Raw genomic sequence first — 20,253 nt, 5'->3', positions numbered from 1 at the left:
AGTTAGAGATCTAACTACATACAATAAACTATACCTTATCCTTATTCCGATTTTTATCCAACCTTCTCTCCAACCCCACACCTTCACATGCTTCCCACTGGCATCCATTAGTCCTCGTAAATGCCAAGCGCTATTCATCCCTCTCTCTCTCTCTCTCTCTCCCACATGCACCGCCTGAGAACTTATTCTTCTATCTATGTTTATCCGGGTAATAGGACGAGAATAACTATTCCCAATATTTATTACCCCCCCTTGTCCTTATTGATAGGTACCAACTACGTTACAGTGTCCCAGAGGTACACTTTGTGGGCCAAGCTGGGGGTGCAGTAACCCCCAACCGTTACCTCTGTTCAAACGCCGGTTTCACTGCAGGCATTGCATTTTACACCTTGTATTTTAGGAAATTACGATTCATTTTCTTAGAGAGATAGAAAAAGGGCATTTTTTTGAACATCAGACAAAATAATCTGTCGTTGATATCTTTTCATTAGTTGAGGATTAATTTAGAATGTTTTGGGGAATAAAGTTTATAAATATTAAAAGGTGGAATGCGTATTGTAAATTCTTAAAAGTACAGGGTGTGGAATGTAATTGTACCATTAAAAAAAAGCTAGTAGGTCCGGTGACCGCCGGTTGGTATAATGGATAAATGACAGTAGTGTAGTTTACTCTTCTCCTTCACCTCACCCAGAGTTCTTCCCCTCTGCCCCCCTCCTTTGCCAACCTCTCTAGATTCCAAGCTTTCCCCACCAAACCAAATAAAGCCCATTCCTTTCCTCCCCTTTCCTACTCTTCTTTAGAAGGTGAGATTGGTTAGCTTCAACATGGTGGTCTTCGTTCTGGGCGTGTTTTGGCTCTAAAGGCATTACCTTTTTGACTATCTTTCTTGTGTCGAAGAAGAGGAAGGGAGAGAGAGAGAGAGCGAGAGAGATGGGTGGGCTTCTTCTCCAGATTCTGGGCTTTTGTTTCTGGGCATTCATGTGGTTGGCTGGGTCGGTCACCGTGAACCCAAGTGGAGGTGGAGCCAACGATGCCGGCGAGGCAGCCGTCGTCGTCGACGGGAGGTACACCATCGCAACGACGGACGACGACTTTGTCTGTGCCACATTGGATTGGTGGCCGCCGGAGAAGTGTGATTATGGGACTTGTAGCTGGGGACTTGCCTCCATGCTCAATTTGGTATGTTTTGGTTAATTTGAGTGGTAGAACTGATTGCAGGAAGGAAGTAGTCATCAATTTGAACAAGTTTTGATTTTTTCTACTTCATTTTCTATTAAGCTGAGATCTTTATTACAAGTTCTGATAAACTGTGTGAAATTTTAAGTTTCTTTTTACTAAGATCTGGGCATTTCATTCTGGAGGTGTTACAAGGTTAATGCTCCTTTTTGTCTGATACCATCATATGATTATCCATTTGTACCTTCAATTCCAGCTTGTTTCACTTATTCCTTGTTTCTTTTTCTTCATATGTATGGCAATTTCCAGTGCATTGGTTGGGATATAGATAACTCGCAGAGGATTAATTCTGAATAACTTATCCGATTTAAGATTGATAAAAGAAAATTTTGTGGGGCCATAACTTTTCCATGTGTCTAGATCTGCTAAATGATAATGTCCATTTGAAATAATTAATGCATATCTTTAACCATATGAAAGCTCATGTTCATTTTAATTAGTCCTGATTTATGTTTCAGTTACTGAAAAGAAAATGCTGATAGAACTATATACTGCTCATTGATATGGAATACTTTTGACCATGGTTCTTCATTTGTAATATGTGAATTCACCATTTTTTCTAATAATTAAGCTGATAAAGTACGCGGATTTAGTCTTTTCTGGCACACCCTCACATCTATGCTTGGTAAATTTTAATAGGAGCAGGATGTAAATTTTAGTTAAGCTGGTGGAGGTTTTGAATTCTAGTTGTCAACCGACTCGACATGATTTGAAGCTAAAAGTCTCATGCTCTCTAAGCCATCTTAATTCACTGTCTTCTCTGAAAGTTTAAGCTAACGGAGAACGGTGGCTTTTGACCGTTTCTACTCCATCATTCTCATTATATTAGTCTCTGAGTTCTACAGAGAAAAGTAATTTAAAACATGGTGATTGACACAGGTGTTTCTTTTCTTTTATCCTTCCTGCAGAATCTTTCCAGCAACATTCTACTGAATGCTGTCAAAGGCAAGCAATCTTTCGATACCACCCTTAATGCTCCTATGGGTTTTGGTTGTTAGCTCAAGGTATGAGCCTGACTAGCTTCTTTTCTTGGCAAATTCTTACAACTTTTGCAGCATTTTCTCCTCTGAAGCTTCGTCTTGGGGGTTCTTTGCAAGATAAGGTCATCTATGGCACAGGGGGCCAGCCATGTACTCCATTTGTGAAGAACACTTCTGAGATGTTTGGGTTTTCTCAAGGTTGCTTACCTATGAAAAGATGGGATGAGCTCAATGACTTCTTCAAAAAAGCCGAGTACGTTAGATGCATACCTTGTAAAAATTTTCTCATGAAAGTTTAGTTGCCAATTTTTCTCATGGAAGTTTACTTGCCAATGACATCTAAACAACAGGGCTGTAATTATCTTTGGTTTGAATGCTCTAAATGGACGGGTTCCTATGTCAGATGGTTCACTAGGAGGGCCTTGGAATTCCACCAATGCAGCATCTTTTATTCGATATACCGTTAACATGGGTTACTCTATCCATGGATGGGAGCTTGGTAAGATTCTTATGGAATTTGCAGTTCTTGCTTTCATCCAGAAGTTGTGGACATTACACTTCTGATTGATCTTGGCTATGCATCTGCAGTACTAAATTCTATAGTTTTTTCTTCCTTTTGTGAATATGGATATGTGCAAATACTTAGAACTCCTTTTCGTCTCAGGAAATGAACTCAGCGGGTCTGGAGTTGGGGCTCGAATTGGCGCAGATCAATATGCTGCAGATGTGATCGCCCTCAAATCGATCGTCGATGATGCTTACCAAGGCTTCCCCTCTAAGCCATTGGTAATAGCACCAGGAGGATTCTTTGATGCAAACTGGTTCAGTGAGCTTGTCAACAAAACAAAACCCAACTTGATGGATGTAATCACTCATCACATCTATAATTTGGGTCCAGGTACTCCTCACTATGATCTAGCATTTGGTGGCTCATTTGGTTAAAATTGGCAAAATACTGAGTCTTGGAATTTGTCTCAGGTGTTGATAGCCACCTGATAGACAAAATTCTTAATCCCTCTTATCTTGATGGTGAGGCAAGCACATTCAGCAATCTGCAGGGAATACTCAAAGGAGCAGGAACTTCAACTGTCGCATGGGTTGGTGAGGCTGGTGGTGCTTACAATAGTGGCCACCATCTTGTCACTGATTCATTTGTTTTCAGCTTTTGGTAATTAAGTTCAATCTTACCAACTAGTAAAATTTCGAGTTGGCGGTAAATTATTTTACGTCGAAATGTTTCATAATCATCGGAATGTGGCAGGTACTTGGATCAGCTTGGAATGGCAGCAAAGTATGATACAAAGAGTTACTGCAGACAGAGTTTAGTTGGTGGAAATTATGGCTTGCTCAACACTACAACCTTCATGCCGAATCCTGATTACTATAGGTTAAATCGCCCACCATCGAATCTACTACTGATCTGATTCATATATAGAACAGAATGAAGAAACCAGACTGGATGTCATTTTCTTTGAAATGCTAATCTAAGTTCAGATTTGCCCATGTTCATATCTTGTTTTCATCCACGCAGTGCTCTATTATGGCATCGGTTAATGGGACGAAAGGTTCTTGCAACATCCTTGACAGGCACCAACAAGACACGGGCATACGCACACTGCGCAAGAGAATCTGTAAGTAAACTTCGGTCATCATTTGCCAAAGTTATCATGATACAATTATTGGATTTATCTCATTTATTCATCGCTTGATAAATTTTTTATTTTTCAGCAAGGGATTACGCTTCTGCTGATCAACCTTAGCGGCAATACCACGACTCAAGTGTTTATCACAACTGGAAATGCTTTCGCACAATCTATGAGGCGGCGGCACCACACAAGGTTCAGACATATACCTCATTTAGGAAGAAGTCTTGGATTTGTAAGAGAGGAATACCACCTAACACCCAAGGATGGAGATCTCCATAGCCAAACCATGCTACTGAATGGCAACATCTTATCAGTTGATTCAAGTGGAAACATTCCAAAACTAGAACCAGTTCAAGTCGATGCGACACAGCCTATAACTGTTGCACCATTTTCAATCGTCTTTGCGCACATTCCATACTTCTTTGCTCCAGCATGTAGGTAGATGTCATTGTTGCACTATGTCAATAGGGTGGGCTACTAAGTAGTTCATCCTTTACAAGCTGCAAGGCTGAAAGGTTTGTGATTCAATTTTAAAAGAAAATGGTTGAGAAAATAATCAATCAAAAAGGGGAAAGAAAAGAAGAGAATTTGTAACATTTGAGCCATCATTTTCCTTCATGCACATTTTTGGATTATGGTGCTTAGAATTCTATTATGATTTGGGAGGCACCATCAAACACCCTTCATAAGTATACTTAGAAATTAGAACAATATCTCATGTCTCCACTTCAATAACAACATCATTGTCCAAGTGAGTAGCTCTTCAGATGAAAAAAGGAAAGAAAATCATCAGTATGATAGAAGAGTACAGGTTTCCATGTCTCTTGTACTAGTACCTTAATAGTTTGAGAGACCCATACCATTGGAAAGTTTGAGAGTTTTGACTCTCCTTAGTGTGGCTTAGATAGTGTTTGGTTGGTGCATCTCTTTCCCTTCTTTGCACACTAGCTTGTCTTGTTTGTAGATAGCATACCAAACATCACTTTCCTTATAATTGTGCTAACTGTGGTCAATGTGCATAAACCCTTTACTCGTGTTTAAGACTTAAACACCAACCAAACACTGTTTAAGTAGGCTAAGTAGAACAACCAACATAAAAAAAAAATAAAAGAGTACAAGGGCATGTGTATAAGGCTTCACCTGAATGATTCCATTTATGCTTATAATTGCAAGATCCAAATAAGAAAGCTGCAAAAGATATCACACAGCCTGAAATTGATTTTGATTGATATGATAATTATTGTAGCAAAGCGTTTATTATTGAACAGGAGTCTGAAATTTTGGGCCTTGTATTGCTAATTCTGTTCTCTAAACTACTAATTGGGGGAAAAAAATGAAAGAAGAGGAAAATTTATAAACAAATAAAAGAGCAAAATGTAAATTCAGAACTGCATTTGTCTTCTTCAATAGGGTGTTTGAGTAATGTCTCGATGTACTCTTGGTAGGCTTTACATGAGTGAAGGTCACCCTTAGTCGACTGGTATTTCAACCTCCATTCTCAAGCCAGGATTGCCCAGAATCTGAAAGACACAAGCAATGATCATGAGGTCTGAAAGACACAAGCAATGATCATGAGGACAATACATGTTGGAAATAAAAGATAAAAAAACGAAGAATCACGCGCCATCTCCAAATCCATTTAAGTTTTTAATTCTTCAGGAAGTCAAATAAGTAAAGAAGTGCGTGTGATTTGCAATTATCTTTGTGCGCACTTGTGCTCGTGTCCGTGGAAGGTCTTCAGTCTAAAGCTGGATGAAATGGAGAAGCTAGAGCAAATGAAATAAACTGAACTCTCTCTCCCTAAGAGATTACAAATGATGCCACAGGAAGGCAACACCAAAAGCCTTAACTTGTCAGATGACAGTGAAGGGGACCACATTAATGCACACTAGAAAGCACTTTTTCATGTCCTTTGGATTGATGAAAGATTTTCTTTCTTTAAGTGAACCAAGGATGCCATTGGGAGTATTCTGTTGGTGGGAAGAGTTGGCAGTCACAAAATAGGTTGTGATAAATCACCTTTTTTCCTGCAAAAACCCTATCTATCAGTAATCACCCTGGATTCTGGTTGGGTGGGATGGAAAGGGTAGCAGGAACTGTCTAGTCTATGCAGGTAATTTAGAAAACACAGACCCATAAGTCCATTTACTAATCCTACACTCATTAGGTTTGCCTCGACCATGAATTGTGTCCGGGTAGCACTACTTTACAGCCTAGTACTAGAGTTGACACAATTTTACTTAACTAGCAACTATTATGACAAAACTTGATGAAAATAATATGACATGTTTGCTGGTCAAATTTCTTGAAGGCTGAGAATTGAAGGATATCTGGAGCACATTACTGAAAAACACAAGAATAAGATCAACACATAAATGTTAAATATAGTAATTACTAAGTAGCGGTGTTCTTGAATGGGTAATTCTTGTCGAAACTAGAAATTTTGACGTCACAATACTGCTGGGCAAAGAATAAACTGACTATTACAGTAATGCAGAAGATAAAGCATGGGTAGAAGTTGATTCACCAAATCTGTAGTAAATAAGGACTCATGGTTCAAACAAATATGTTAGGCTCTAAGCAGTATTATATTATTACGAAAATAAAATTCTTTCGGTATGACCTTCACATACTACTTGCATGATTCTGGGACAAGGTAGAGTTGGAATAGTAGAACTTAAGACTATGTTACATGCTTCATTATACCACATGCCAAACATAGCTAGACACCTGCAATATTAGATTTTAAGACCATCATGTGACATATATGTGCAACTAGCCAATTACTGAACTAATAAAAAATGTGAGCTTTTTTACAAGTCACAGGAAACCATTTACTTCAAGAAACTTGTGAAGTGAATCAAGAGTTATCACTCAAACTGAACATATGCATGAAGAAATGTAGCCTACCAGCAATTAGAGAAAAAAAAAAGTACCTTAACAAAATCATCCAACAAAAGTGGATTATTTCTGGAGTAACCAGCTTCTTCCAATAGGTGGACCAAAACTTGCTGAACAATATATAGAAAAATAGGACAATTAGAAAAATTGAGCATGCATTTGAAACATTATACTTCTTTTATCTATGCTCGAATTGAGTTATTAGATTTGTGTGAGATTGCTAAGGCATGGAAAGTTCAATGACTCTATAACAAGTAATGACCAAGATGTATTTCCACTTAAAGTTGGACAACCAATGAGAAAATTAGAGAGCTACAGCTCACAGGAATTTTAAGTGCCATTAGAACTGCAAGTGGACTGATGGGGTGCTGTGACTGACAGAACAGACCTGTTTAGCTCTTTATTATTGCATCCAAAATTGAAACCTAAGATGAATCAACTTCCCATATAGTCCACAAATAAACAAATCATTAAACCCCGAAACAGTTGGTCTTTTTCTATCCATATATTCCTTTTGGGCTGTCAGGTGATAAAAAGACAAGTATTCTAAATGGATTTCACTGATCTCTTTGCAATAACTAGGTTTTTGAAGCTAAAAGCTAAATTCAGATCAAGCATGAAGGAATTGATCAGACTATTGCAAACTTGAACCAGTTGACTTTCTTGAAAGTTTGAACCGAGTTTCTCATAATTCATATACTACTATATCTAAAAATATTTTTTTGCATGCATTGAACTCACATGCCTGTTAGAGACTTGATCAGGCACATTCACACATCTTTGTGATCGTTTAGTTCATGTTAGAGTTGCCAAACACTAGGATGTCCTCTATTATGATTGGTTGCTTGATTCCACCATGACAACCACCATTGCTGCTTCTTGAAAATTGCCTCTACCTCAAGTGCATTCCTCATTAAATAATTCGAGTTCAGTTGATCTCAACTTTCAAGCAAACATAATCTAGATCATCTCACAATAAAAGACATCTTCCCCACATGAATGATCAACACATGGGAAATCATGGTAAAAAGGGATGATATGTATATGCAACGTTTCTGAGTTCATTAGGAGTACTTGGATTAGCGTATTGTATAGCATAGGATTATGAAACTTAAACAAGAAAATGTATGTCGAAACCAAGCAGGTTACATTAACTTATGAAATATATGGGTAGTAATACTAAGAAAACTACTTCACATTTGAACCTGTGTTCTTCAATAGAATTATTTGCATATTTCCAGGGTGAAAAGATTAGATCATTAAAATAGATTTAGGCTGTCTCCTTTTATGCTGAATAGGGTGGTCATCAACTAAATAAATCTCATTAGCTGCACCACATTTTTCAGGGCCCTCTAGAATCTTTCTATGTCCCTACGCTACTAACTGATGAAAGATGAAAGTCTAGGGGAGTCTATACATTTTGCAAACTTGGGGTCGTTAGATATATAATACATTATTACTATTATTTTGAATTTACTGCAGCAATCACTGTAGCATATACTATTTGCAGTCCTGTAACAGGTGGCATAAAGATCAATAGATTCTATTCTCTTTTCCTATTTATTCTCTTTCTTTCTAGAGTAATGCTCTCTCTCATTTTCTACATATCCGACTATTTCTTGTCTCTTCTCCACTTGAAGAAAGGTCCATCCAGAATCATCCTACATCACAGAACTAGTCTTTTGATTTCCTCTTGATTTCTGCTATCAATTTTTCATGCGGACAAGGTGCTGGCAGTTCCTCTGATATTTTGTGAACCTTCATTAAATCTCAAATCTCCTGGCTATTCCTCTGATAACTAGAAAAATCTAAAAAATGTTTGATCTTTTCCAAGAATGATCTTCAAATTTTGGTTTCTATACTTAAGGTCCTCTTTTCTTAGCATAATAAAGGTGGGCAGATTAATAAGAATTTCAAAATATACAATCAAAATCTAAATAATCAAATTGGGAAAGAAAGAAAAATTAAGAAGAAGAATACCTCTCTCTGCTCCTCCGATATGAACGAACCCGTCAAATCCCGAACCACCTCCAACAAGTCCTTGAAGGTCACCCTCCCCTTTCCATCAATATCATATAATTTAAAGATCACTGCCTCACAAACAAAACCAACATATGGGTCTTAAAGAACATATAAAAAAAAGTCCATAAACTGACACCGATTCTATTAAACATCACATCTTGATGCAATAATTGACAAAATTAACAATTGGGTATTGGGTTTTACACTCTATCTTCTGCTGCAGGCTAGCTTTCGAGCTGAAGGCCGAAAGGAAGGCAACAAAGTCCTTAAAGTTCAATCCATCAACCATCTTAAGCAGTCTCTGCAACGAAAACAACAGTATATAACAATCCAAAAGGAGAGAAAAAAAAAATTCACAAAAGGATTTATGGGTCTCACCTGGGAGAGCGGATTGAGCGAGAACTCGGGTATAGACAAGAACTCATCGGCCGAGATGAACCCTTTCGCGTTACGGTCGAGTTGGCAGAACCTCTGGTACAAGGCCACAATCTCATGCTGCGAAACTGAAGGCAAGGCAAGAGGAATTCAGATTCCAATACAACAGCAAAAAGAAGACGATAGGAGGAGGAGGAGGAGAGCGAGATGGTTTACTCACACAAATAGCCGCAGTACTCTTGGACTTCCTCTATGTCGTATTGGGTGAGCATAGAAGAAGCGTTGCCCATCTCGTACCGTCGTTCTCTATCCGAGGAGGGGAGAAGGATTGAGAGGAGAGGAGATAGGAGACGGATTAAAAACCGATGCGGATGGAATCGCGACGATGAGTTTGATGGAGTTGGACGTTACACGATCGAGACGAAGATATATAAAGAATTACGGTCAAGCTATGATGGCTATCCTGGAGTTGGTCAACCTATGCTGCCGTATATTATTAACCCGAGGAAAGCATGAGAAGAAGACCTGGAGAATAACGGTTAAGGATCCGATAACCCGATAAGAGGATGTACAAATGCTAAAAAAAGGTGTCATCTTATCAGTTTTTTGTATTCTTTTGTTGGATATCTTATACCTCTTTTTATATTCAAATTCATCAAAATTCGGTATGAGTTAATAAATATGTGCGGATCTCGATCGGTTACCGTTAAATACGTGCCAAAACATAGATCCCGAGGATCTTACGTTCTATATTCGCTGTCATATTGACCGGGATGAATCAGCTCGTACTAAATCGTTGCCCTGATATAAATAAGATTATCTGATATACGTACGAGTTAAGAAGACCCGGAGAATAACGGTTAAGGATCCAATAACTCGATAAGAGGATGTACAAATGCCAAAAACAAAAAGTGTCATCTTATTAGTTTTTTGTATTCTTTCGTTGGACTTATACCTCTTTTTATATTCAAATTCATCTCAAAGTTCGGCATGAGTTAATAAATCTGTACGGATCTCGATCAGATATAGATCCTGATGGTCTTACATTCTATATTCGCTGTCATATTGATCGGGATGAATCAGCTCGCACTAAATCCCTGCCCCGATAACATGTATGTTCATATAATTTAAAATATTATAAATATAAAAAGACATAATATAATAAAGCATGTTTTCTTTATATTGTTTATAGATTTGAGTAAATTCACACATCTCATAGATTTATAAATCACATTTGATTGGTCTACTTTTTGTATTAGTATTCATATCCTGAGTAGTTTTGTGATCTTAGTTGAAGAGTTTGATGATGGATTTCGGATCGTGTGGGTTTGTGGGATCCGCATTGGGTTTGTAGTTTTAGTGAGTGACGTGGTCAAAATATAGTGGGTGTGAGAGATAGAGGAAGAATTATAATAATTTAGAGTAGGCTGTGGTGCAGAGGAGACTTGGTATAGAAATAAGAAGAAGCAAAGAAAGAAAAGAATCTGAGTATAAATATAAACCTTAGATGAGAAGAATTGAAATAAAAATTATGTGACTGTAAAAAAATTAAACCATTATATGCGAGCTTATTGTGGCTATTGATGAGTGTTAAAAGTATCAGTTAATAAGAGTGTAAAGGTGAGATGAGTTGGCCGGATCCCGTCTAATCATGGTTGGATTAAGTTTAACTGTGATGGTTCTGTGGACTAATTAACTAACAAAGGAGGAGGGGGGCGGATATTCAGAGATTCTGATTGTGGCATTTTATTGGCAGGTGGGTTGCTGGTAAAATGTAACTCTACGATCATGGCTGAAGCGTGTGCTCTGAGAGAGGCTTTGATTCAGGCTAAGAGTTTAAGTATTCAAAATATGTACATTGAATCCTACATTGAATCCAATTCGCAAAATCTCATTGGCTCCATAAAAAATAGTGCAAACTCTTGGACCTTGCGGAACCTGATTATTAACATTCGAATCTTACTTTTAGATTGTGATAATTTAATTATCAAATACAATTATAGAGAAGCTAACTTGCCAGTTGACTGGATTGCCAATCATACATGAGTAATGGCTACTAATTTTTTGTGGAGGGGCTCAAATCACTCTGAGTTCACTTCAATTTTGTGTAAGATGCCAGTGGCACTTTGTACTATAATTTTTTAGGCTTCTTGCCTTTTGTTTAATGAATTTATTTTTACAATAAAAAAAAGGGTGAGATGAGTTAAATAAATATTTTTAATTAAAAAACGGAGGCTTTTAGGAAAAAAAAGAAATGAGAAGAAGGGACTTGAACCTAAAATAGATTGGAATTTTGGTGATTTCTTACAAATGTTCCTAATCTCATTATCACCTTCTGTTCTGGATAGCTGATGGAACCGATAGTCGAGATCCTCAAAAAGGAGGCTGTGCGAATTTTGGCGTAGAGTCCTCCTGACTTCTCCGACTCGTCTTCCCAGTCGACTCCATCTCTGTTTCTTGATCTTCTCCGGCGTTCTTTTCCTTCAATCTCCTCCGCAAAATAAGTAGGCATTTTATTTTGGGAAATCTCAGTCTCAACTTGTTGCTACTCGAATTGAACTCGTGCTTTGTATTCTTTCTTTGGAGTAAGAGATTGAAACAATTTAGTATTAGCTACGAAAGATAATTTATGAATTTTGTAGTTAATTTACGAATTTTATAGTCATATCTGATTAATCTTCTTTCTCTTATTTTTTTTTCATTAAAAATAATTTTATATAAACGTCTTATATAATCTTATATAAGAACAATAAGACGGTAGAAGAGTAAGATATAAATGAATAAGTAGATAGAGAGTAGAGTAGATAAAAATATAAATTGGCCGTAAATTTTGTAAATATACTACGAATTACAGTCATAAAAAAGATGGTGAGGAGAAGTAAGAGATATACCGCATAATTCACACATTTAGAAATATTTCAAAATTATTAATACTTTTTTAATGTAGCTAAGCACTTTCATTTATATAATATGATTTTTTAAATGCTAGAATTTTTTTTTTACCAATTGAAAGATCTACAATCAAATGCTATACTATATTCAACTTTTCAAAAAGAGAGAAGATTGGTTCTATGAGTAGCTAAATAATAATGACAAATATTTATTTTATTATATAATTTCATAATAATGACAATGCCACTTCTCTTTGTATTACAGTATTATATCGGTATTTAATAAGGCACTAAATAATAGTATAACAAACTTGAAAGGAAAAATAAAAAATACCTCATCCGCAAAGGAACCGAAAATGAGCATGACAAAATTAAAAACCTACTGTGCAAATTTCCTATACTCTATTAATATTATCATTAATATCGATAGTTGAGGGTCTAATGTGTAAATAGGTTTAAGTATAATTATACCAATAGGTTAGTTCTACACTGTTCACACCACATGAGATGTATATAATATAATATGTCGTTATGTCCGAGCTAAGATTGATAGTGAGAAGCTTTTGATAGTCATGGAGGAGATGGAGGCACTTAGATATACTTTATTAATTACTTTTCTTTTCATATTTTCCTAAGTATTCTTTGGAAATTTTGGAGTGATCAAATTGTAGCAATGTGGCATTTGATCATACTCATAGTGTTGTTGTAAAAACTTATCAATCTCATGAAACATTTCGCCGTTTGGTATCATGTATCTCAAGATGTTGCATCCATAGTGTTAAATAAGAAACTATCATAAGCTCTCGTCTACTTATAGAATAAGGATGGAATAGACATAAGTATTCTAATTTTTAAAATCAGAAGAAGAGGACTAATACTAGTATAAATTATTGTAATGTTTAGTTCAATACTAGCATAACGTATAATAATTATATTTGATATGATATAAAGTTGATATTAAAATAATAAAAGTGTATGAAATCTATAAATTAAAAGATGACTTTGATATTCTACTCTGTATGTGTATATGCAATTTGTTTATATACACTAAAACCAAACAGCCCCTTAAGGTTTTTTGGTTGATTAATATATAAACGCATATAAAGTGTTGCATTCAGAGAGTTATCACAGCAGAAAGTCCATAGTTTGAGTCTTAAAAGAGTATAAAACAATAAAACTAGGCTTAAGCTCTTTAAAGATGATTGTGAGATGCAACAAGGCAAACAAACCCTGCAAGACTATTTTTGATTTGAGAATTCATAATACAATCAATTTATTTATTTATTTTTTCATGCAGATTATGAGCAATGGAACTTTCAAGGGCCCTCTTCATAGGGCAGTGATCAATGCAGAGAGGGAGAAGATTTCCCTTGCTATGTTCTATTCACTGGATAAAGAGCAAGATCTGGGGCTGCAGAAGAAGAGCTGGTAGATGAGAGGAGGCCAACATTGTACAGAACTATGAAAACAGAGGACTGACTACTTTGAGACCCTCTCTGAAGTTTTTGAAAATGATAGGGCAAAGATCCAACCATAGCATCTAACCCTTTCAAATAATTGAGAGCTTCTACTGTTCAGGATATATGTTCAAGAATAAAGACTTTTACCTGCATGCAGAACTTAAGGTCATTTGAAGATATTGGAGAGTAGCAAACACCGTAGGAAATAAAATGTTGTAGACTCCAAATCACAGCAATAGCCTCCAAGGGTTAAGAAGTTATATACCCTGGGAAATATGAGAATCTCCTGAAACTTGTTTCACTTCATTCATATGCAATGCCTGCAGACAGATACTACTCAAGATGAAACAATAAAGAACAAAACCAAGGTTAAGAAGAAATCTCAGTTGTGCATCTCAACAGTGAAGAACTCGTTAGTTTTGCAGACCACCATGATATTATCAGAAAACTTTATCCTTCTACCAAGGTTAATCATAACCGTCAACATCAAACATGTTGCTCATCAACCATCAAAAACAAGTAAAATTTTCTAGCCCAATGCCTGTGTATGGGCATCCGGCCTCAACTACACGACACTACAAATTGGAAATATCAAGAAAGAAATAGGATAAATTTAAACAAAAGAGGGTACGATGGAGATGGTCATATGATATGATGAAGGGGCGAGGTGGTCTCGCAGTTCCCTGTTCTTATTAGAAGATCTTGAAGAGAAGGCCTCCATGAGTGGCAAAGAACGGCGCGAACACAAGAGATTCGACTGCCATGAGCTTGATAAGGATGTTAAGTGATGGGCCAGATGTGTCCTTCAGCGGATCCCCGATGGTGTCACCGATCACAGCGGCCTTGTGGGGTTCTGATCCCTTTGGGCCGAGAGTCCTAGCATGCTCGGAAGCCCCAGCCTGACCATCAGAATACACAACTTAATGGTGCAGTCCTTTTGGGAGGTTCTAAGAATTATGAGCTCAGGGAAGTGATTAGGAAATGTAAATTATTCTTCTACTTGAAATCTTAAGATAATAAAACATTACCTCAATATACTTCTTTGCATTATCCCATGCGCCGCCAGTGTTGGATGCAGAGATAGCAATCTGGGGAATTGAGAAAAGAAAATCATAAATTTACCGAAAAGCTATCCTCTTGAAACTGAAAAAAAAAAAGCCAAAGTTGCGTTCAAACCTGAACTCCGGAGACAAGAGAGCCAGCAAGAATGCCTGAAAGTGTCTCTACACCAAATAATGTTCCAACAATAAGGGGTGTGAGCATAACCAAAGCACCAGGGGGGATCATCTCCTTGATCGAGGCATCTGTAGAGATCTTGACACAGGTGGCGTAGTCAGGTTTAGCAGTTCCCTCCATCAGACCAGGAATGGTGTTGAACTGTCTTCGCACTTCCTCTACCATCTTTAGAGCAGCACTCCCAACACTTTTCATTGTCATGGCTGAGAACCAGTAAGGGAGCATTGCACCAACAATCAAACCGATGAAGACTTTCGGTGTTAGAACATCAACAGTTGAAATGGCAGCCCGACTCACAAAAGCACCAAAGAGAGCAAGCGACACCAGGGCAGCAGAACCAATGGCAAAACCCTGAAAAAGCAGGAGGGTAAATAAGAGAGAACTCGCAAATAATTTGAGAGTAGAGAAACAGCGAGTGGAATATGCTGAGTACTACATAGAACAAAAAAATCCAGAAAGAGCAATTACTTCATATATTTATTGAAGAGTACAAGAGAAAGAATACCACCTAGTTATTATTTCAACCATTTGTTGTGAAATTCAGTAACTATCCAGAATTATTGTCAAGAGAAAGAAAGTTCACATGTTATGAGCGATCTAACAGGAAAACTTCAGAACGACCAAACTTCACTTTTGCAGGATTCAAATCATACAGAAACTACATATTATAAATCGGAGAAAAGAGAAGAAAATGAAACGCAAATATGACCCATCATACCTTTCCAATTGCAGCAGTAGTGTTGCCTGCAGAATCCAGTGCATCAGTTCTCTCGCGAATTCTGTGGCTCATCCCAGCCATCTCAGCAATGCCTCCAGCATTGTCACTTATTGGGCCATAAGCATCAATGGCCAGACCAGTGGCGATTGTGCTCAACATGCCAAGAGCAGCAACCGCTATACCATACATGGCAGCAAAACTGAAACTGACAAATATGCTGACAGCAATAGCAAAAATTGGGATGATAACAGATTTGTATCCCAAAGCAAGGCCGAATATAACATTAGTTGCAGCACCTGTTCTGCAGGAGTCAGCAACATCTTGCACAGGACTGAAAAAGAAGAAGAAGATGAGGTATTGTTAAGACAGATACCAGCTCAACTGTTTCGAAAAAAGGACCCAGTGAATTATAATCCAAAAGTATAAAGTATTACGATTTGAAAAGATAAGAAGAAAATCTTAAGCATATCCTGTCATGTCAGTATAAGTTGGTCGCTTACCTGTATGCATTGCTGGTATAATATTCTGTGACAAAACCAATAACTAGACCAGCCCATAAACCAATCGCAACACAGAGGAATAATTGCCTGCAAATCCCAGTCAAGGTAAATTAGATGCCATCAAAACCTCAAAGATCTAAAGCAAAACACTCACCAGCTAGTTACTTGTTTCTGGGTTCCAAAATTGAAGATAGTGAACTGATATGGGAGTGCTAGCCAGCTAACAATTGCAATACCAATGGTCATAAAAATAGTTGAGTATATGAGCTGCCACTTCAATTTTGGTTCTATCTGTTTCACTTCCTTTATTTCAAATTCAGTTGCAAAGAGTGTGGTAATCAAACATGCAATGATACCCATGGAGCTGATAAGTAGGGGGTAGCACATGGCAGTAAAATCATGGTTGATCCCAAAAGAGGAAATAGATGCAACAACAAGGGCAGCGCAAGAAGATTCAGCATAGGAACCAAAAAGGTCTGACCCCATTCCAGCAATATCCCCAACATTGTCCCCAACATTGTCAGCAATCACCTGAGAGACATTTTTTTTAATCTTAAACAGGAATCCCAAATTGATGATCTTATAAACAAATGAATTATATGATATCACTCAGCTTCATGAAATTAAGATTGTCGATCATAAATCAGACATATACAAGAGGTCATAAAAGCTATGCTATCTTACTGCTGAAAATTAAAAACTTACAGCTGGATTTCTAGGATCATCTTCGGGAATGTTCCTCTCAACCTTACCAACAAGATCAGCACCAACATCAGCAGCCTTTGTGTAGATACCTCCTCCTACTCTGCCAAAAAGAGCCATAGAAGATCCACCAAGGCCATAACCAGTAATAGCCTCAAAGAGACCTTCCCAATCATCACCATAGTATAACTTGAATAAGTTAATGGCAATGTAAAGCACCAGAAGTCCATTTGCTGCCAGCAAAAAGCCCATCACTGCACCAGAACGGAATGCAACAATAAAAGCTCTTCCAACACCCTTCCTTGCCTCCAAGGTTGTCCTTGCATTAGCATATGTGGCAATTTTCATCCCAAGGAAGCCAGAGATCAAGGAGGTGATTGCACCAAGCAAGAAAGATACAGTGCTAAAGATTGCATTGGCAAGGGCAGACTTGCAATACTTATCCTTGCTGTAGGTGCAGGGCTGACTCTTTGTGCTGAAGCCCTCCACAGAGCCAAGGAAGAGGAAGATCAGGACAGCGAAAGCAAGCATGAAGATTCCAACATACTGATATTCAGTGAAGAGGAAAGAAGTTGCTCCTGTTAAAAGAGAAACCGATTGTAAGGTATCTTTTCTATCAATTGACTGTTACCCTTTCTAATGCTAACTACATTTCTTTAAAAAATAATACAGCTAGTCCCAGCTATTTGGGAACAGCTAGGATTTTTCTTTCCCCCATTCAGCTCTTCTTCAAGCAAAATGTTCATGCCTTTGGTCCTCTTCCTCCTTTGTCAATACAATTGAAATAGCATCTATCCTCTATCAAACATGTCCACACTATCCAAAAAAGGTAAACAATGCATCTCGAACAAAGCTCATATCTTGTTAACAAAAACATATGCAAAAGTAGCACTGCACATATGGTTACAAGCAGGGTTATTAAGGAGCGGGAACCAAGGCATTGCATAAGCTTGGTTGGAACTTAATATTAATAATTTAACTAACACTATCTCCGATCAAGATGACAATCAAGTGAAAATTTGCTAGCTGGTGTCCTGCTGAAATATTTCAAACACCTCGTTAGTAGTCAAGGTGCTTGTTCATACTCAAAAGCTCATCAATTGTTGAGGAGTTTGCTTATGTGGCTTATGGGCTAGTTTGTAGTTCTCTAATGAGTTCAGTTTTGACTCATCTTTTTAGTATACTAATTTGTTTAAAAATTAATAATAGCAAGGCTGAAAGTATCAAAAAAGGTTTGAACATAAACTGTTAAACAGAGAATTATATACAACACATGCACGCGCGTGCACACACACATATATATATATATATACATGTGTAATCTTTTCAACTTAATAGAAATATATAAATATAATATTGTAAGATATCTACATATATGTGATTTTTTATTATAAACTTAGTTGAATGATAACAAGCCTAACACGAAACAAACTCAACCTTGCTCGTGTTTGGCTCATTTTACATTTCGAGCTCAAATTTTAGCTCATTTTTAGCCTGTTCCTAAATGAACAAGTTCATCTCGAAGAAAATAGTGATAGCCACAAACTCAAATTGCTCGTGAACACCAAGCTAAATTGACAGTCCTTGTCACATGTCACATTTGACTAGTTTAAGAGCAGGGTTCATAAGAAATGACATTAAAGAAATATACTTAGTATAAACAACATTAATGCCACCACAGTCAATGCCAAATAATTCTGCAACCAAAGCAGGAAATCCCATCAACCTTGTCAGAGCTGATAAACTAAAACAACCAGAACACTTTTAATTAAAAAAAATCAATTAATGTCAATCATCATTATTCATGAGCTACACAAGTTCCAAAGAAAGATTACACAAGTATCAAACTATTAAATAGAGAAAAGCAATATAATATCAGACAAAAGGAGAAATGAATACCCCAATGTGATTTGACTCCATTGTACAAAAGTTTCTGTATTTTCAATGATAAATTTTAATATCATATCTTTGTTATTAAATACATAAAAAATTTATCAAATCCTCTATAAATTTATTTATAAGAAGATCTTTAAATTCGACCTTGATCAAATATGAAGGAAAAAAATTTATTCTATTTTAGTTACGATCTAAGAGGGTTAAATGTTTTAAGTTGAAAATAGATAGAATTTTATATTAGATTTCGTGCAATGGAGCGAAGCCATATGGGTAAAGTGTAATTTCCCATCAGATTTTTACTCGTAAGGACATAGGAAAAAAGTACAATGTTATAAGAAAACGGATCAAGGAGGAGGTAAAAGAAAATCTAATAATATAGCTTGCCTGCAAACGATCTGATGCAAGCGACACCATCATACAACATAGGAAAATGGCTTCCAATTCGCTCAAAAGCAACAAATCAAATGGCTAAAGCAATTTGATTACTTCAATCAACTCAATTTGGTTATTTTTCAAGCACCGGATTCCTTAAAATCTTTTCAAGTAGGACGGATAAATAAAAGCCTCACTGAAGTTTACTTGACTACAATAAAACCTTTCAGTTTGTATGCTACAAGGAACAATCCTTTGCAACTATAATATTATCATATTGTCATAAAAAAATGTCAACAGAAGCTGCAATATACTGCATAAAAAATAGATCTAAAAGATACATAGGATAATCGAGAGTCACACTACATGACTTCATAGCAAATCTAAAATTAAAAAAGAAAAGGAAATGTGGGGACCCAAATGCAGCAACTTTAAGTCATCAAAGACAAATTAATCCTCTTCTAGAAATAAAAGTACGACCATAAAAAGTAAGCCACTATCCCAGATCTACAAATAACATATTTAATTTCCCTTCTGAAAACCGATAACACTTGAATAACGAAAAAAAAAAACCCCAGGTACCAAAAGAATATAGCTCAAGCTTCTTAACAGAAGGAAACAGATAAAAAATTAAATCTTTTCCCAAAAAATCGCATCTTTACTCGTTTTATCCAAAGGATCTAAGGAAAGCAGCCATTCCAGAGATCTAATCACCTTCGGAGATGGCGGTCTGGATGTCGGCGCACTTGAGGACGACGTTGTGGTCGTTGAGCCCTTCCTCCTCCTCGATGAGGTAGTCGGTGTAGTCATTCTTGCTGCCGCCTGAGCTCGACGGCTCAGGCGAGACCTTGACCCGCGACACCAGAAGCCACTGGACGAGCGCGAAGACGATCCCAACGACGGCGGCCGCCGGGATCAATATCTCCGTCAGGAGATCCGTTAGAATTCCCTCTCCCATTGCCGGATCCCGCAAGAACTCCCACCAAATCCTTGACGGCGAAGGCGAGATGGAGAAACGAGGGTTTGGAGGAATTCGCTTCTCCCCTTCCCGATGCTTCTCGCTTTATATAGAGTAACTCTTCACTTCCTCGGACTCACTCTTTTAACAGTAGAAGAGAGAGAGAGAGAGAAAGAGGTGTAAATAAATGATAGCGAAATTTACATTTAGCTCAACATATTGTTTGCTTATTACACTTTACACCTTTCACTCGTTTAAGTAAAATTACGTTAAACACCCTGAACTTTAATTTTCTAAAATCTCAGAGATATTTTTCCTCTGGACCTAACTAAACCACCATCACTTTATTTTGTATATAAT

The 20,253-nt window shown here is 37.1% G+C and overlaps 3 protein-coding genes across 4 annotated transcripts; 1 reads left to right on the top strand and 2 right to left on the bottom strand.

The window, feature by feature from the left end:
* The first annotated feature begins 681 nt into the window (after positions 1–681).
* LOC140760414 (heparanase-like protein 3) lies at positions 682–4,458 on the top strand. Of its 2 annotated transcripts, XM_073097345.1 has the most exons (9): positions 682–1,179; positions 2,145–2,181; positions 2,292–2,469; positions 2,567–2,715; positions 2,881–3,114; positions 3,195–3,384; positions 3,478–3,603; positions 3,748–3,847; positions 3,945–4,458. In XM_073097345.1, exons 1-9 carry the CDS (start codon positions 931–933, stop codon positions 4,302–4,304), a joined length of 1,623 nt encoding a protein of 540 aa, XP_072953446.1. In that variant the 5' UTR covers positions 682–930; the 3' UTR covers positions 4,305–4,458. The 2 variants fall into 2 exon arrangements, with proteins under 2 accessions (XP_072953446.1, XP_072953447.1); XM_073097346.1 differs by lacking the exon at positions 682–1,179 and having other exon boundaries at positions 2,145–2,240; positions 2,339–2,469.
* Positions 4,459–5,042: 584 nt separating this feature from the next.
* Positions 5,043–9,617, bottom strand: LOC140760415 (uncharacterized). Its single transcript, XM_073097347.1, has 6 exons — positions 9,381–9,617; positions 9,164–9,288; positions 8,990–9,086; positions 8,744–8,853; positions 6,799–6,873; positions 5,043–5,382 (listed from the first exon to the last, which is right to left on the bottom strand). The coding sequence occupies exons 1-6, from the start codon at positions 9,448–9,450 to the stop codon at positions 5,332–5,334; spliced, it is 528 nt and encodes a 175-aa protein (XP_072953448.1). The 5' UTR covers positions 9,451–9,617; the 3' UTR covers positions 5,043–5,331.
* A 4,331-nt stretch (positions 9,618–13,948) lies between these two features.
* Positions 13,949–20,033, bottom strand: LOC140759861 (pyrophosphate-energized vacuolar membrane proton pump-like). Its single transcript, XM_073096530.1, has 8 exons — positions 19,650–20,033; positions 16,671–17,245; positions 16,120–16,496; positions 15,966–16,052; positions 15,466–15,796; positions 14,688–15,098; positions 14,540–14,599; positions 13,949–14,410 (listed from the first exon to the last, which is right to left on the bottom strand). The coding sequence occupies exons 1-8, from the start codon at positions 19,891–19,893 to the stop codon at positions 14,204–14,206; spliced, it is 2,292 nt and encodes a 763-aa protein (XP_072952631.1). The 5' UTR covers positions 19,894–20,033; the 3' UTR covers positions 13,949–14,203.
* Positions 20,034–20,253: the final 220 nt, after the last annotated feature.

The sequence above is a fragment of the Typha angustifolia genome, chromosome 5, assembly GCF_048772165.1.
Source record: "Typha angustifolia cultivar Huaian chromosome 5, ASM4877216v1, whole genome shotgun sequence".
NCBI lineage: Eukaryota > Viridiplantae > Streptophyta > Magnoliopsida > Poales > Typhaceae > Typha > Typha angustifolia.
The sequence above is the reverse complement of the archived record's forward strand: the minus strand, read 5'-3'. Positions and strand labels throughout refer to the sequence as shown.

Excerpts from the sequence above, each read along its gene's own strand:
- LOC140760414 (XM_073097345.1), top strand. The coding sequence starts at position 931 with ATGGGTGGGCTTCTTCTCCAGATTCTGGGCTTTTGTTTCTGGGCATTC. Across the intron at positions 1,180-2,144 it reads TTGCCTCCATGCTCAATTTG|AATCTTTCCAGCAACATTCT; the intron begins GTATGTTTTGGT and ends TCCTTCCTGCAG. Across the intron at positions 3,604-3,747 it reads CCGAATCCTGATTACTATAG|TGCTCTATTATGGCATCGGT; the intron begins GTTAAATCGCCC and ends TCATCCACGCAG.
- LOC140760415 (XM_073097347.1), bottom strand. The coding sequence starts at position 9,450 with ATGGGCAACGCTTCTTCTATGCTCACCCAATACGACATAGAGGAAGTC. Across the intron at positions 8,854-8,989 it reads CCTGCAGCAGAAGATAGAGT|TGATCTTTAAATTATATGAT; the intron begins GTAAAACCCAAT and ends TTTGTGAGGCAG. Across the intron at positions 6,874-8,743 it reads TATCGGAGGAGCAGAGAGAG|CAAGTTTTGGTCCACCTATT; the intron begins GTATTCTTCTTC and ends TATATTGTTCAG.
- LOC140759861 (XM_073096530.1), bottom strand. The coding sequence starts at position 19,893 with ATGGGAGAGGGAATTCTAACGGATCTCCTGACGGAGATATTGATCCCG. Across the intron at positions 16,053-16,119 it reads CAGAAACAAGTAACTAGCTG|GCAATTATTCCTCTGTGTTG; the intron begins GTGAGTGTTTTG and ends TGGGATTTGCAG. Across the intron at positions 14,600-14,687 it reads CTCTTGTCTCCGGAGTTCAG|ATTGCTATCTCTGCATCCAA; the intron begins GTTTGAACGCAA and ends TCAATTCCCCAG.